General features: G+C 41.8%; 1 protein-coding gene and 1 non-coding gene across 2 annotated transcripts; one reads left to right on the top strand and one right to left on the bottom strand.

The window, feature by feature from the left end:
• Positions 1–1542: 1542 nt before the first annotated feature.
• On the bottom strand, positions 1543–14269 carry LOC117254916 (WD40 repeat-containing protein SMU1-like). The gene is made up of 12 exons (XM_033623371.2): positions 14065–14269; positions 12139–12349; positions 11898–12050; positions 11696–11812; positions 9803–9925; positions 9241–9360; positions 8753–8869; positions 8446–8573; positions 5682–5808; positions 5407–5568; positions 2883–3035; positions 1543–2654 (listed from the first exon to the last, which is right to left on the bottom strand). Exons 1-12 carry the CDS (start codon positions 14088–14090, stop codon positions 2556–2558), a joined length of 1536 nt encoding a protein of 511 aa, XP_033479262.1. The 5' UTR covers positions 14091–14269; the 3' UTR covers positions 1543–2555.
• A 1189-nt stretch (positions 14270–15458) lies between these two features.
• trnas-cga (transfer RNA serine (anticodon CGA)) lies at positions 15459–15540 on the top strand. The gene has a single exon. It is a non-coding gene; the product is annotated as a tRNA-Ser (tRNA).
• The last annotated feature ends 122 nt before the right edge of the window (positions 15541–15662 follow it).

Genomic DNA, 15662 nt, shown 5'->3' with positions numbered 1-15662 from the left:
ACATTTAGACAGTGTACTGAGGTAGCATGCAGGGAACACAGAGGACAAAACAAATCATCTGAATCATCTGAGTTACAAAAGTATTATTGTTAACCAAAGCAGACAAATCATATACCTGATATTGTTTGTTTATGCCCAAACAAGAGGCGGTTTTTATTTATTATAAGTATTTCCACGACAGTTCACCATCATGCATTTTCATGTCTAATAAAGACAGAAGAGATGAAAATGGGGATTCAAACTGCACTGGTGACGTTGGATCCATGAGGAAGAGTGTGTGTGTACAGCATGGAGGACCTAGATAGTGCTGCAATGGTTTATAAAGCAAAGACCTCACAAATTAATCTATATATAAAACAAATTTAAAAAAATAGACAGGTAGCGATATTCTATATTTTTCTTACTGTCAACAAATTATGCTTTAATACAGTGAAAATAGGTACTGACTTTATTGTGAGTCCATCTCACATAAAGCAGCCCAGTGGCAAATAAGTAAAATGTTGGTATTGTACATTTCTGCAAACCATAGATATGTTACATTTGTACATGTAATACGTATGATGTACATGTATATGAGCTGAGTGTCTTGTCAGGAGGAGGGAATGGTGGATTTGGGATATGTCCAGCTGTGTTTGTAGTGATCAAACCAGGTATTGTAAGCCAAGACGTCATGTTTTCCTAATCATAACCAAGTTGTATTTGTGCCTAAATCTAACAACAGTGTTTTCGCAACATGAAATTACAAACTGAAAAGTCAAGTTTCAACATATCCACAACATATGAAAGTGAGTATATTTTTGAGCGAAGTCATTTGCCATGTATACATTTGTTACAACTAGTCTGCTCTAAATGGCGGCAAATTGGTGCAGTGGTTGGCATTGTCACCTCACAGCAAATGGGTTCCTGGTTTGAACCATGGGGTGGGGGAGCCCCTCTGTGCGAAGTTTGCATGTTCTCCCCGTGTTACAGTGGGTTTTCTCCGGCTTCCTCCCACAGTCCAAAGACATGCAGGTTAACTGGTGACTCTAAATTGTCTGTAGGTGTGAATGTCAGCGTGAATGATTGTCTGTCTCTATGTGTCAGCCCTGTGATAGTCTGGTGACCTGTCCAGGGTGTACCCTGCCTCTCGCCAAATGTCAGCTGGGATAGGCTCCAGCCCCCCCGCGACCCCTAACAGGATAAGCGGTTATAGAAAATGAATGAATGAATGGATCTGCTCTAAATGCAGGGACTTAGTGAGCCACCTACACTGCAGATACCAAGTTTCCAGTTGCCTGGAAGAAAAAGAAGTATTATCTGTCTTTTGACCATGATGCGATGATGGAACAAAACCCAGCCACCAACCACATCTGGCCACACTTTATATACCAAAATTTTAAAAAGGCAATATTTACATGATGAAGTGCTCGCTGTTACTCCCAAAAAACACTGAGATCTCCACTTATAAAAACTCTTCTTTGAACCTCCATAAGCACCTGTAAGTAAGTTAGCTACCGATATGTTACTATTTCATGTGTAATATTAATCTTTGATGTTATTTGATTTTATTTAATTATTTTTGTATTGGCTCTTTGGTGGGTTTCTCTAATTGTAATGTTTACTTTTACTCAAGTTATTTTTTTAAGGCAGTAATTGTACTTTTATTTGAGTAAGGATTTGCAGTGCTCTACCCACCACTGATCTGGGGTTTGCAGAAACATATGATTCCAACATTTGTTCTGACATAAGGTTGTCACTACAGCACTAAATGTGTATTAGTGACTAGCTGAAACTGGTCCCCAACAAATGCATTATTTACTTGTGTGTAACATTTGCTAAAAATCACAGTGCCCAGCTGGTCTAGGAAATTATTTTGCTTTTGATTAACATTTTCAGTAAGAACCAAATGACTTTGGGCTGAGTACCACAGGCAGGGTAGGGGATTTTGGAAAGCTTGGTTGCTTTTCACGCGATTTATTGACAATGACAAAATAAAGAATATTGATGGCTTTATCTTCAATTTCAAGAGAAATGTATTATCTTGGCTTTTAACCACTGTGTAATCCAATTTGAAATTACTGGCAGAAATGGCCAAACTTCAATAAACAAAAACACAAATTAATGATGCCGTTCCAGATTCATTTTTGACCACAGAAATAGCAGTCCAGGAAACAGCTTCACCACAGGGTCCATTAAGCAGCTGTTGTGGTGCTTTTGATCAAATTATTCATCACCAGATGGAGTTCTCCCATTTTTCATTTCATTGTTTTCCCATTGTGAACCTCGGTTGTTGTGCCAACATTGAAAAGAAGTCCTTAAAGTGCTCAGAAAAACTGAAATTTAACATCTGCAATTTCATTAAACCTGGAAAAATACATTTGCTGATGAAGATCATGTGATATGACCTAAAGCTCCAGACCACTTAATGGACCTTAATGGTGATGATTCATTACTGATGGATTAATTCCATTTGTTTTGTTAATCCATCTTTTTTAATCACACAGAAATGAATGACTTGCTTTATAACCATACATAAGGCTTTCTGGGTCCTCCATATCACAAAGCAGGAAGACAGCTTAAGGTTTCCATAGCCTCAGGAGGCCGTCCTCACTGTATGTGGCAATCAGATTCTCATGTGGGTGGTGAGCGATGCCAATTACATCCTTCTCGTGAACCTGTGGGCGCAGAGGAACACAGATTACCACACGTTCTCAGTTTCCCATCAGCCTCACTGTTACCCTGTTAGCCCCCTGCAGGAATTACTACACAGCAGCAGTGACGCAGTTGGAGTATCAAGTGAGACAAAAGAATAACGGGATTAAAAAACATGTGCAGCCCAGCGTGGATGAGCTGCGTCGTCTCACAGACTTTGATAATGACTGAATATTATCAGTAGAGCTTACGGTCAGCGTTTTCTGCAGCCTTCCTGTCGTATAGTTGAAGCAGTACAGCACTAAGTCTTCTCCCACACAGTAAATCCACTCCCCGCGGGGTGACACGGTGCAGCACACAAAGTCAGCCCTCTCCTTTTTGTCTGAGCTGAAGGTCTTCACCGTCTGAGGAGAGAGGGGGAAAGACGAGGCCTTTACAAAGATCTTTAGGTAGTTTGTGGGTATCATTAGCGAAACTACAAATAAAATAGACAATAATTGTGGAAAAACACTGTAATTCATTAAGGGAAGTTTCAAAGTGTGCTTGCTTTTTATTTGCCATGCTATCGGCTCTAACACCTCATCGTTTCTACACAGTTTTGTTATGTGTCCCGATTTCCCTACAGTATAAAGAGTACACCCCTACTGGTCAATGCAAGGAAATGCACCTCTTTGGATGGATAGAAACCCCGCTGCCAAAATGGCAGAAAAGTTATTTTTGAGGTTTTTTTCACTGTCTGATATTGTGGAATATTCTCATGGAGCAAAACAGTAATAAAAACAAGAGCAATAATGCATGGTGCCAAATAAGTGTGAAGGTTGGACAGTTTTGTAAAATACGTTGTTCAAAGACATATGATCCACCCTGTATGTTACTCAGCTAGCATGCTGCCAGTGTTAGCTAGCTAAACATGCCGTCCAACTTTTCACGTAGAAAAAAATTTATCAAAGGAGCTGTAGCCTATTAACCTGGAAATCCAGATGTCCCGCCCCTAGCAAATTCGAATTTGCTCTGCACGGGAATTGGCCCCGACAAGCAGAGCCTGCTGAATCACCAATCGGATCAATCAGATCAGTCTATCTGATGGGCGGGCTCTTGGCGGGCATAACATGATGACGACAGTGCTGCGCCGTAGGACTCTAAAAGTAAACAGCCAAGATGGCAGCTGCCGAAGGACCGCGTCCATTCAATTTAGCTTTGGAAGAAATGCTAAGCCAACTACACTTATCTTTTTCCTTGAAAGAGGAACAGAAGACTAGCCTAGAAGCCTTCGTTTCTAGGAAGGACGTTTTTGCCGTTTTGCTGACGGGATACGGCAAAAGCATAATATATCAGTTAGCCCCACTGGTCGGCAAACAGATGGGGCTTAGTGCAATGAATACGTCAAACTCTTTCTAGATTTGAGTCTGGATTTCCAGGCTAGTAGCCTATTACATTTATCAGTCTGTTAGGTAATTTGTTTTTTTGCTAACTTCCGAAATCTGATGCTAAGGTTTAGTTTTATCAACATATTCGAGGCAAATTCCAACCCCCCAAAAAATTGGAGGTAGTAAGCAAACACATCAGAGATCAGGTAGGCTCTCATAGGAATGAATGTATTTCCAGTTGACTTGCATACATACACAGAGCTGTGTAAAAACGAGGCGTAAAAATAGCGAATAGTAGTCAGTCTGTCATTTGGTCCACCACTTTGGTCCAAACTGAAAATTCTCAACAGCTATTGGATGGATTGCCATGACATTTTGTGCCCAGAGGACAAACCCCACAGATTTTGGTGAAGCTTGACTTCTTCATTATACTGCCATGAGGCTGACATTTTAGGCCTTGTGTGAAATGTTTCAACACTACTAAATGTACTGCCATGAAATTAAGTATAGGTATGTCTCAAGAGGAACAGTAAAACTTAGCAGGTTCTAATTTTGACAAGTGGTTGTTGTCCCGAAGACAACATTCTGGATAGCCCTGGGTCAACAACTGCCTCAGCCAGTCAACATGATGTCCCTACATTTTCATATAGCTCTGTCATCGAGTCAAAAATCTGTCCAACACTTTAGTTTATGACCAAATACTTCCCAAACTAATGAAGTTACCATCTACTGCAGCTTTATTTTGTGTTTAAAGCTAATTAGCTAATGTTAATTAGTGAGCTAACATTAGCTAAATGATGAAACTGTTGAAAATCTGTATGTTAGCATTGTCATTGTTAGCTAAAAAGGATTGCTGTGCTAAAGTACAGCTTGACAGATTTGCGAGCATGGCTGTAGAGTGATTTTGTATTTGTTTTTAACACTGAATATCAATAATATGTATGAATATATTTAGAGATTTTCATACCATTTCAAGTGACCATAATTATCACCCTTAAGAATATTATTGCTGTATTGTTAAAATGTGTTGAAAATGTTCAGGAAGTACTGATACACACACTGAAATAGTTTCTCCAAGTTTTATTTTATATTGATGTGTCAGCAGCCTGTCTCTGAAATGCTTGCTGTGTGTCTGTGTCATTGTAGATGAGGACAAGGGACCGGTAGCATCGCTGGGTTTGCCTGCTGCACACCCACTCTGTAAACAATAAGGCTGAAACATTTCTGCAGCGCTGTCATCGCCCTTCACCATGTTTTCATGGTGCCAAACAAACCCATGTTTCATGCAAGGACAGTATTTACCAGTAGTTTTTGAAAGCACTGTAATAGTAAACAATTTTAATGATAACTGAAATTTGAAAAGCTAATACGAACCATCTTAATATAATGAATATGGTGGATTTCTCACCTGACCGTGCATGTTCATGACGACCACAGTGTCGGAGTGGTTACAAATCACAAACTGCTCCGGATTTTGGGGCAGAGGGATCACATTGTTGACGGGGACTTCTGATGTCTGGGACAGAGACTTCAAAGTGTGGATGCATTCGCAGGATTTTGTGTTCCAAATCTAAAATATGCACATAAATATGAAATAAATCCCACTGGCTGTCACTTCTCACAGTCACATAATACCGATGCAGCACAGACATGAATAATAGTCATATAATTTGGTCACTGTACCTTAACTGTGCCGTCAGATGAGGCGCTGATGATGTGATTTCCATTTTGAGTGAAAGCTGCATCATTTACAAACGATGAATGGCCATTTAACTCCTTTAGTGTCTTGCCTGACCTCAGTTCATGGATTCTGAAAAATGACATTTACATGTTGAAAACACACTGACATTAAAGCTGTTAAAAATACAAATAAAACAGCAGCTCTGACTCATTAACAAATCAAGTTTATGCAGCTCAAGAGTGGATTCTTCGTGCAGACGAAACGTGTTGCTGAGCTGAGTTATTTTTAGCTCCTGTGGAATGACTGGGTGCAGATTAGCTAAACCATGACAAAACGCCCAATGCTCACTGCTTCACTCCGTCTTGGAGAGGATGATTTTGTAAACAATTCAGACTCCCATCTCGTGGAATTTGCGAGGGGAGAAACACGTTGCAGCTTTGTGCCTGAGCACATGGTTTCTCTCTCAGTTACACCCACACGGCACATGTGCTTCCAACACGGCAGAGAGGCTCAGCCCACATCCCCCAGGAGTCAGAAATAGATATTCAACTCCTCAACTATGAAGGGGATTTGGTGTGTGTGTGTGTGTGTGTGTGTGTGTGTGTGTTTGAGGGAGAGACAGAGGAAGTGAAAGACTGACGTTTTTGCCCCAACTTATTTACATTCAGGTGCTCTACTCATGCAAGCAACATGTGACATCAAGCATCAACTGCTGACGTCTGCTGGAGTTATGGGGCTTTTCAAAGGTTTAAAAACAGCTCACTTCAAATTAACTGAAGTGCACCCGAAAATAGAAAAACTATATTAACTGATGCATGATAAAAAGCAGAATTTATAATCTGATAATGTGGCTCATAATGGCACCTTCTCTACTGACCACACAGTTTTTAATCAGGAGCCTCTCCCAAATGGACGATATGTCCATTTAAGTCTTTGATACACCAGCTTTTTCACTTAATGTGTATTACAGTCATTCTGCTTTTCTTTTCAACTAACTAAGAAAAGAAGAGTCATATATAGTCAAGAGTCATATGGTATATATTTACATCTTCAGGCCACATGTTTTCAGTCTCTCCGCTATTTTCTTGGAATGAAGCCTCATGAACAGGTTCTGAACCCCTCAGTGCACCCAGGGAATTTTTTGGCCCTGACATATTTCAGTTGAGTACTGAGATGCTCAATCAGTTAAGGTATAGCTTAATTTGCAACATATTACAATTTGAAATATGCTTTAATAAATCATTCAAGGGGTTGAAGAGAGAAACAAATGTAATCAATGTAACATTTCAGTTTTTTAAGGGTCAAATTAAAAGATGTTTTTTTTTTTTTTTACCAATTTCTTTTTCCATGTGCTTCTCTCTTTGCCAGTTCTGTTATCGTCTATGTGGCTTGTTATGGCAGCATTTTGCTAATCCATCGTGGGATGTAAAAAGAACAAACTGCCTTCCAGCCTAACTCATATTTATGTGTGCGCCTTTGAAACTTTTGTGAATCATGTCTGAGGTCAGTGAGAACTCTCACTACCTCCCACTGCAGACAAGCAAAATTCTGCCACAACAAGAATCAAGATATTGAAAAAGGCTCCCACAATGTTTTTTGTTTTGTTTCTCTTGTTGCTCTATTGATACAGTAGATCAGATCAGTAGATTCAGTTTTGTGAATTCAGGTATTTACTTTGCTTTTAAAAGCTCAAATTGAATTCAATATAAAAGGTATTGAAGTACTTTAATCCACCTGTTTGTGACATTCAACCCCCCCCCCCCCCCCCCCCCCCCATATTTCGATAGGACTTTCCCTAATCTCGATGTTTACAGCCTAATTCATTGTCATAATTTTTTAACCATTTGCAAAGCTCTGTCTTCCACACAGAGTGTACACTGATCAGCCAAAACATTAAGACCACTGGCAGGTAAAGTGATTAACATAGATCATCTCATTACAATGATGTCCTGATGGGAAACCTTGGGCACTGGCATTCTGATGTGCTCCACCCACCGAAACACTGTTGCGGACCAAGTACCCCTCCCTCATGGCAACAGCCCTTCCTGATGGCAGTGGCCCCCCAGCAGGACAACACACCATGCCACACTACAAAAACTGATCACAAATGGCCCGGAGGAATGTGACAAAGAGCTCAAGGCATCAACCTGGCCTTCAAATTCCCCAGATCCCAATCCATTGGAGCATCCTTGGGACGTTCTGGTACCCCTACGAATGCTTGATCGGATTGAGATATGGGAAATTTTGTGGCCAGGTTGATGCCTTGAGCTCTTTGTCACGTTCCTCAGGCCATTTCTGAACAGTTTTGGTGCATTGTTCTGCTGGGGGGCCACTGCCATCAGGAAGGGCTGTTGCCATGAGGGAGGGGTACTTGGTCTGCCACAGTGTGGAGCATGTCAGAATGCCAGTGCCCAAGGTTTCCCATCAGGACATCATTGTAATGAGATGATCTATGTTAATCACTTTACCCGCCAGTGGTCTTAATGTTTTGGCTGATCAGTGTTGTTGCCATGCGGGGTGTACTTGGGCTGGTGGTGCACATCAGGTGGCATCCATACGACTTCCAAGACCCATGGTTTCCCAGCAGAACATTGGATTGTAACAAGATGATCAGTGTTATTCAATTCACCCATTGTTGCTTTTAATGTTTTGGCTGATCGGTGTATGTGTGCACAGTGTGTTTACAAGTTTATCTTATATAAATAATGTCACCACATATCTTAATATAGTGTTGGCCCTGCAAATATGAATTATGTTACATCCCACCTGATGGTCTGGTTAAAGGAAGCACTGAGGATCTGATTGTTGTCCTTGGAGAAGCTCAGACAGGTCACACCTTTGTCGTGAGCATGCTCGAACCTGCGGAGGCACAAGCCGCTCTGGATCTTCCACACCTTCGCCAACAGCACACATTTTTGGGACAGAAGAAGTAATGAGACTACCACCTAAATATCATCATTAACTCAGCTAATAACATCACATTTTTTAGTTAGGACACAATGATTGGCTTCTTATGTTGACAAATGTGCAGAATAATATCAAATGACAGTATTGTAAGACAGCAGATCCAAACCTTTATTTTGCCATTCTGAGCTCCAGTTGCCAGAAGATCTGTGTCCTGACTGAAGCACATACACAGCACAGCATCATCCATCATCATGAAGCTGTCCTGAGCCTGGTACTTTAAATCCTAATTCATCCATCAAACACACACACACACACACACACATACACATACACACACACAGAACAGAAAAACAATTCAATAAACAAAATAAATGGATTGAATAAGAGCTTTATTTCTGTGGGTAAAAGTTTAAAATCTCTTTTTGGCCAACAGGGCAGCATTAAAACATCAATAAATACAAACAACATAAACAGATTAAGAAAATGCTAAAAAAAAAAAAAAACAAACAAAAAAAAAAAAACATCCAGTTACAAAGCATGAACAGGTATTAGTTTCCAAAACTATCTAAAATAAAGTCCAAAAATAAATTAGAAATACAAAGAAAATAGGAAGTCTCATCATTTTTAAGTGTCATGACATGAATTCTAACTTGCCTTACTAAGTTTTCCAGTGTTAAAGTTCCAGACCTCGATGAACCCGTCCACCGATCCAGTGATTAAGTACTTGCCATCAGGAGAGAAGCGGGCGCACTCCACATGTGACCGCCGCCCAAACTGCAGATTTTAAACAACACACACAGAAAAACGTGATCATCTACTTGGTTTGCTGCCTGAGTCCAGGTGCACTGAGATATATAAGATGTAAGCTAATATCAGGCTGCCTCAGGGAGGTGTTAAGTTTTTCCACCATGCTGCAGTCTGAAGTTGTGTAGGCTGACCGCTCAAAAACTTTTAACCTTGGGCAGAGAAATGCAAGGACAAGCAACTCAGGGAGCTCCATCTGGATGTGAGTGATGAGAGCACGGCCAGGGACTAAGACAAGTGCCTTCAGGTGAGTAAAGCAATTACCTGTGTGTGTGTGTGTGTGTGTGTGTGTATGCTAGTCTATATTTGGAAGTGACTCATCAATAGAAAGAAAAGTATTATTACTGTAAATACACTGTTTTACTGAATGCAGTAGAATTTGTAATCCTGTGTTTATCAGGTAGTGGTCTACCTTGATGTGGCGGTACAGCTGTGTTGGGAAACTCTCCTTCTCCACCTGTCTGTCCTTGTTGGCAGATGTGTCGATGGTCATGTCGGGTGAGAGATGACCTGGGTAGCCCTGTATTCTCATAGACTGTGGAACAATCAACAGAAAACACTTAGTTGTGGGTATTTTACTCCACAAATTACAAGATCTCAGCAATATCAAGAATACTAAGAAATGCCAAGTTGAATACATTTCTATTTTTTTTTTTTTTTATTTTAGGTGCCAAACACTGCAGTTCCCTGAATGGCCACTTGAGGCTGGCTCCAGAAGCCAGTCAATCCCGATAGACCCTCATGTTAAAATGCCCAACTTTACAGCGAAATAAACATGTTTACAGCCGAGTGCAAAAAAACGGTTTTGGTCTCTATGGCTAATGTCAACATTCATGACAACTAATATAAACTGCTTTCACACCGCTGCACAGTAACTCGCTGCCTCCGCTCATTTTAGTGAAGGGAAGGCAGCAGAGAGGAAGCCATTTCCAACATTGCGGTAGGGGTATGAAGCAGTTGCTGCCCACATGCACACACACAGATTTTGCTCTGCTGCACCGATTTCACCCTGAGGACCTATTGGCAGTTGCCACCTGGCTTTGGCTGATCAAATAATGACGATATAGTTTGCGATCACCCCCTCGAGGCTTCAGAACGGGAGTCCACAAATTGAAGCGTGACCGCACGGTAGCTACGTACTTTACTTGTATGAATTTAGCACACTAACATCTTGTATACAACAGCAACACTATCAACATTCACAGATAATTTACAGTGTTTAACATAAGTATATTGCATTATGGGCTCTGACAAACAGACCAATTCTGTCAAATATTTCACTGGTACCTGAACAGCCAAGGTGGGAATCTTTACCTGGAAAAATGTACCACATTCTGTGTTTAAATACTAAAAATAGCCAGAAATCAGTGGGACATATTTCACTGCAAGGTTTGACAGTTTGTTGAAATATTACTGTTTCAGTGCAGGTGAGGATATAATACTCTTGGCATACAATCAGCTACTCAAAAAATTGAGCATATCTTACTTTTTAATACCCAAAGGACCTTTATGATAAATAATTACATAGACATAAAGGCCAATAAAATTGATAGTATGGGACTAATTTCCCATCTGCTGCTGTTACTTAAACTCTAAGGCATTCTCTTTCAAATTAATCATTCATGACTAAATGAGCAAAAATCAAAGTTATGGTTAAAAAAAATCCTTAATTATTATTTAGTTAAGAGTTCAACACTCAAAATGTCAGCTAATCTGTTCCATCAGTACTGTGTGGGTGTAGTTTGATTGATATTAGTTGAGTTTTGATACAAATCTCGAGCAGATTTCAACAGAATTTCCTGAAAATCAGCAAAAGCAAACTAAAGTGAGTTTCCATCTTCTTTGGTTTAGCTAATATTCATTTGCTTTGTTGATACTTTTCCATCTCAGCCAAGCATCAAAGTGTTTTGGCAATATATTGACTATTGAGACCTTTTCAAATTAAAAAAAAAAAAAAACTGTTATCCTGAAGTATGTGACATAATTTTTTCCCTATTTGAACCCCGCCCACTTCAAACTGGCGAGAAGATCTCAGGCCAAAAAAATAAAAACTATCCTCTGTCATTGAACCGAAGCTTTGGCAGGACAATGTTTGTTCATGTAGACATCATTACTAATAATTAAAGTCGGGAAAAAATTTTTTCGGGGCCTTTAAGAGCCTCATTCAGCATCGAAAGAGAGGAGAAATTATGAGGATAGTTTTGGATCTTTGATTCACAAACAAAGAGTGCTGTGGATATTGATTGGCTTCCCTTGATATATAATTAGAGGGAGTATTGAGAGGAATATTGATCTGTATACTCACGCCAACTTGCTCCAGGAGCCCCATGAGGCGAGAAGGGGGCACCACACTGACCTCTCTCACCAGCGCCTCTGCTATCGCCCTGCGCCTCTTCTCCTTGCTGCTGCCTTTCGGGTATGCCTGCAGCGAGACAGAAAGGATGTCATTTTATAAACAACTTACAGATACAGTTGTGTAATGAGGAAAAAAATCTCTATTGTCTCACCTCACGAGGGTCAAAGTAGGAGCACGTTAGAAGGTTCTCCAAATGCATGTACCTCTCTGGCTGCGTCTGCTTCAACATGATCATGGGGTCGGTTTGTCTGAGGAGTGAGCGAGCTGCTCCCACCTCCCTCATTTCAATGAGCTCCATCACGACCTGTTGAGGACAGCAGTGTTCATCACATGCTGCTGATTACAAACTCAAGCCAAGAGGAGTTAATTAGCCGATAAATGCAAAAGCTCACTTGCTCATAAAGGTCAATAAGCGTGTTGTCTGGCAGCTTGAGAGACTCGATGGCCAGCAGGACGGAGTCCCAGTGGCCGTTCTTTATGTCTGCGATGAAGCTGTCGATGCTTTCCACCGTGTTGAGCGAGACAGTGGTTTCCTCCTGTAAGGTGGTCAGCGTTCGGTAGAGGTTGTTCTCCTTGAGGTACTGCATTATCAGGCGGATCACGCTGGAAAAGAGAGGTTCATGTTACGACCACATGCTGACTGATAATCCTTCCTACAAAGCCCATAGGCCTTCTGTAGTATCCTTTGAAGTGCTGGGTGAGGTCATACAAGCAACTGATTTTTTTCTACGAGGGTTAAAGGAGCTGTGTACAACATTCAGAGTCTGATTCGGATTCTCTGCACACAGTCCTCATCATGGAGCTGGCTGAGCCGGCAGCTAACGATGCTAACCATGGGAAAGATGCTGCCAACAGCTAATGGTGTTAACCTTGGGGGAAGGAGGGGATATGGTGCTGCACTTCCGCAACAAAGCATGGATAGGGATGGTGTTATCAGCTGTAACCACCGTATGAGCACATTGCAGAGCAGCAGCACCAATGTGCAAACACGGTCAGACCATCTACCACAACAACAAACAGAGAAGCTCTTTGCTCAGGACGTCAATACTCCACTATATCTTTACATAACAAATAGCAGTCTCCTGCTACATTAATGCTCTGAATGACGTTAAAGCTCCTTTAAATTACAAGTTGCACTTTGTGCAAAAGCAACGCCATTAACACTTCTCTGCAGAATGATTCTATTGGTGCGAGATGCTTTCTTTTTCTGGCATATCTTTATCTTTCACAGGATGTCAGTGTTTGTCACTTCTGTCACACTCTAATGACACCGACTGATAAATTGGACACTAAAACACTGCTTTATGTTCTAGATCGTCTGGCTCAACTGTCATAATATCAGCCCTTCCAGTCAAAACAAGACAAGGAGCAGGGATCCTGCTTCATGTCGACTTTTGCCCCACTTCACAGCCATCTGCTGAGCGTTGCCACAACTCTGTTGCATCCCATTTCCCCTCTGGTGTCACTCCATCAGGCGCCACACTGCAGGACTTTAAGTGTGATTCTCACCAGAGACATGAATCAGTGGCAATGCCTGGTGACTGGGTGATTATCATAATATTCGGCAACAACGTGTACTCCATCCCCACTGTTTCCCCACACTGAGCATCTGACCAAAAAAGGACACACCCACATCCTCGCCAGGGGTGGAGAGCCTATTAAATCAACAGGCACATGTGGATGAAACGCACTGCAAAGCATCCCGGACCCGCCTCTCTCTGAGCATCATCACCAAGAACATCGGATTAAATGTCTCAAAGCGACCATAAAAGCAGGCTCACAGAGGCGACAGTGACCATATGTGCAGCAGCACACTGACTGACCACAATATATACAGTGTTTTGATAAGAAAGCATGTAGCAGTGATTGTGTGGGAGGTTCCGAGGCAGACTGGGCAAAACGCACATGGGTGACCAAACCAGACGCAGACAATAAATAACATCAGCGTCATGTGAGGACACATGTTACACTTAGAGTCTTTAATATAGTTGCGCATTTCTTTAAATCAAACATCAGGCATGCATGTCACATTCTTAGAAGTCACATTTTATTGTAAGAAGGAACTTTTAGAAAGATGCAAACATGGCAGCAAAATTTAACAACACCAAACAAGAGATGCAATCTGTCATCTTAACGCGTAATGCACAATTAAGTGTCCATAACAGATCCACACACCTCTCCTATATTTAAGACGAGCTGTTTTCTTTTAGTATAGAAACAGAGTTGGTTTTATCATTATTATTTTTCTGTTTTCAGCATGAAATTATCTCTTAAAACTTGCTGTTTAGCCCAAAAAACCCAAAGAAAAGCGCACTTACTCCGAGGGTTCCATCTCCACAGCCATGCTGATGTTGTCTCCTGTAGTTGCCACACTGGACTGGCGGCTGGGCTCTGCGCTCGCTAGAGCCACGTGAAGGCAGTGTGCTGAGGACCACCCACTACACGTGCTTCTCTTGTGTCTCGCATTTTTTTGGTGCGGCGGGCAGCAGTCCCAAACCTTGTGACTGCCGCTGCCGCACAAAAACTTGGAGACACACACACACTCTCACACTCACACGCCCTCCCTGACGCATGCCGATGAACAGAGGAAACATTTTCTGGGCACGTTGTGTGCAGGAGACGCGGCTGCGCTCCGAGATGCTGCGGCGGCGGCAGTCAGCCACGACAACAGCGCAGCATCAGCACCACGGTCAGAACCTCGTGGCTCAGAGCGTGCTCGCTGTAGGAACCATTGTACTGGAGCACACAAAAAAACAACACATCGCTCTTAACGTCCTCTAACGGAAAATCACCTCCGTGCTGCTCATCATTATGCAAATGCAGAGCTGGGTGCGCCACGAGCATCTTTGCCTTGACTCAATCCCCTGCATAAGCCTTCACGGTGATTACCAGCCGTCACTGTCTCCTGTAATTACACAGTGCGGGTGTAGTGGTGTAATGGCTTGTGAGTGTTAATCAGCCGCGGTGTTTGCCACTTCAGCGCTCAGTGTTTGTTTATTCTGAGTACGTATAGTCCCATACGGCAAATGAACCTGTTGGGAAGCAGGAGCCTCCTTAATCCATGACAGATGTTTCATATTGTGTGGCGTCGATCCTGCAGAGCATCAAAACACTGCACAACACTGTGATGCAATTGTCTGTAGACCTACTGACATTTAATCTACCTGGTAGATTGCATAGACACACAAATAAGACTGTAATATGTCATTCTCTGACTTGAATGACCTGAAGTGGCATTATTACCTGCACCTTTATCTTTTAAAGCCTCCTGGTCACTGAGACTAGAGAGGACTTTGCCTCCCTGGTGTCGCAGCTTTGTGTTTCAGACCAGCAGCAGCAGTAATGTCTCAAGGAAGATTTACTTGACCCCTTGTTTTCCACTGAGGCCTCCAGCATTCTTCCAGACATCAGAATCAGCATTTGTGGTGTATCACTTCTCAAAGGTCTGGAAAGAAAAACACAGCAGGCTCACTTCTGTGTTCTGCTGAGTGTTGTTTGGTGTAGGAAACTATTGATTTGTTCCTGTGTTATCAATTATCAAAAAGACTCCCAGGCTGACCTCGGTTTGTGTGACTTGGCATCTTCATCTTTCATCCGCTGAACGCAGGTCAGAAATCAGCCTATATCCAACCACACAAAATAACACAAAAATAAGAATCTTCAATCCGAATGAATTCTGCTTTTGGACACCTTGTTTGAGGAGCTTTGCAGAGCTGTGATGGCCGAGTGGTTAAGGCGTTGGACTCGAAATCCAATGGGGTTTCCCCGCGTAGGTTCAAATCCTACTCACAGCGACCATTACTTTGATTAATGATCAAATCAGATGCAATATTACAAATCTTAAATGAGCCTCTTGCCAAATCTGGTATCTAAGCTACATATCCATCAATACAAGTCCCAAACTAGCCAAGCACAC

Source organism: Epinephelus lanceolatus, chromosome 3, assembly GCF_041903045.1.
Source record: "Epinephelus lanceolatus isolate andai-2023 chromosome 3, ASM4190304v1, whole genome shotgun sequence".
NCBI lineage: Eukaryota > Metazoa > Chordata > Actinopteri > Perciformes > Serranidae > Epinephelus > Epinephelus lanceolatus.
The sequence above is the reverse complement of the archived record's forward strand: the minus strand, read 5'-3'. Positions and strand labels throughout refer to the sequence as shown.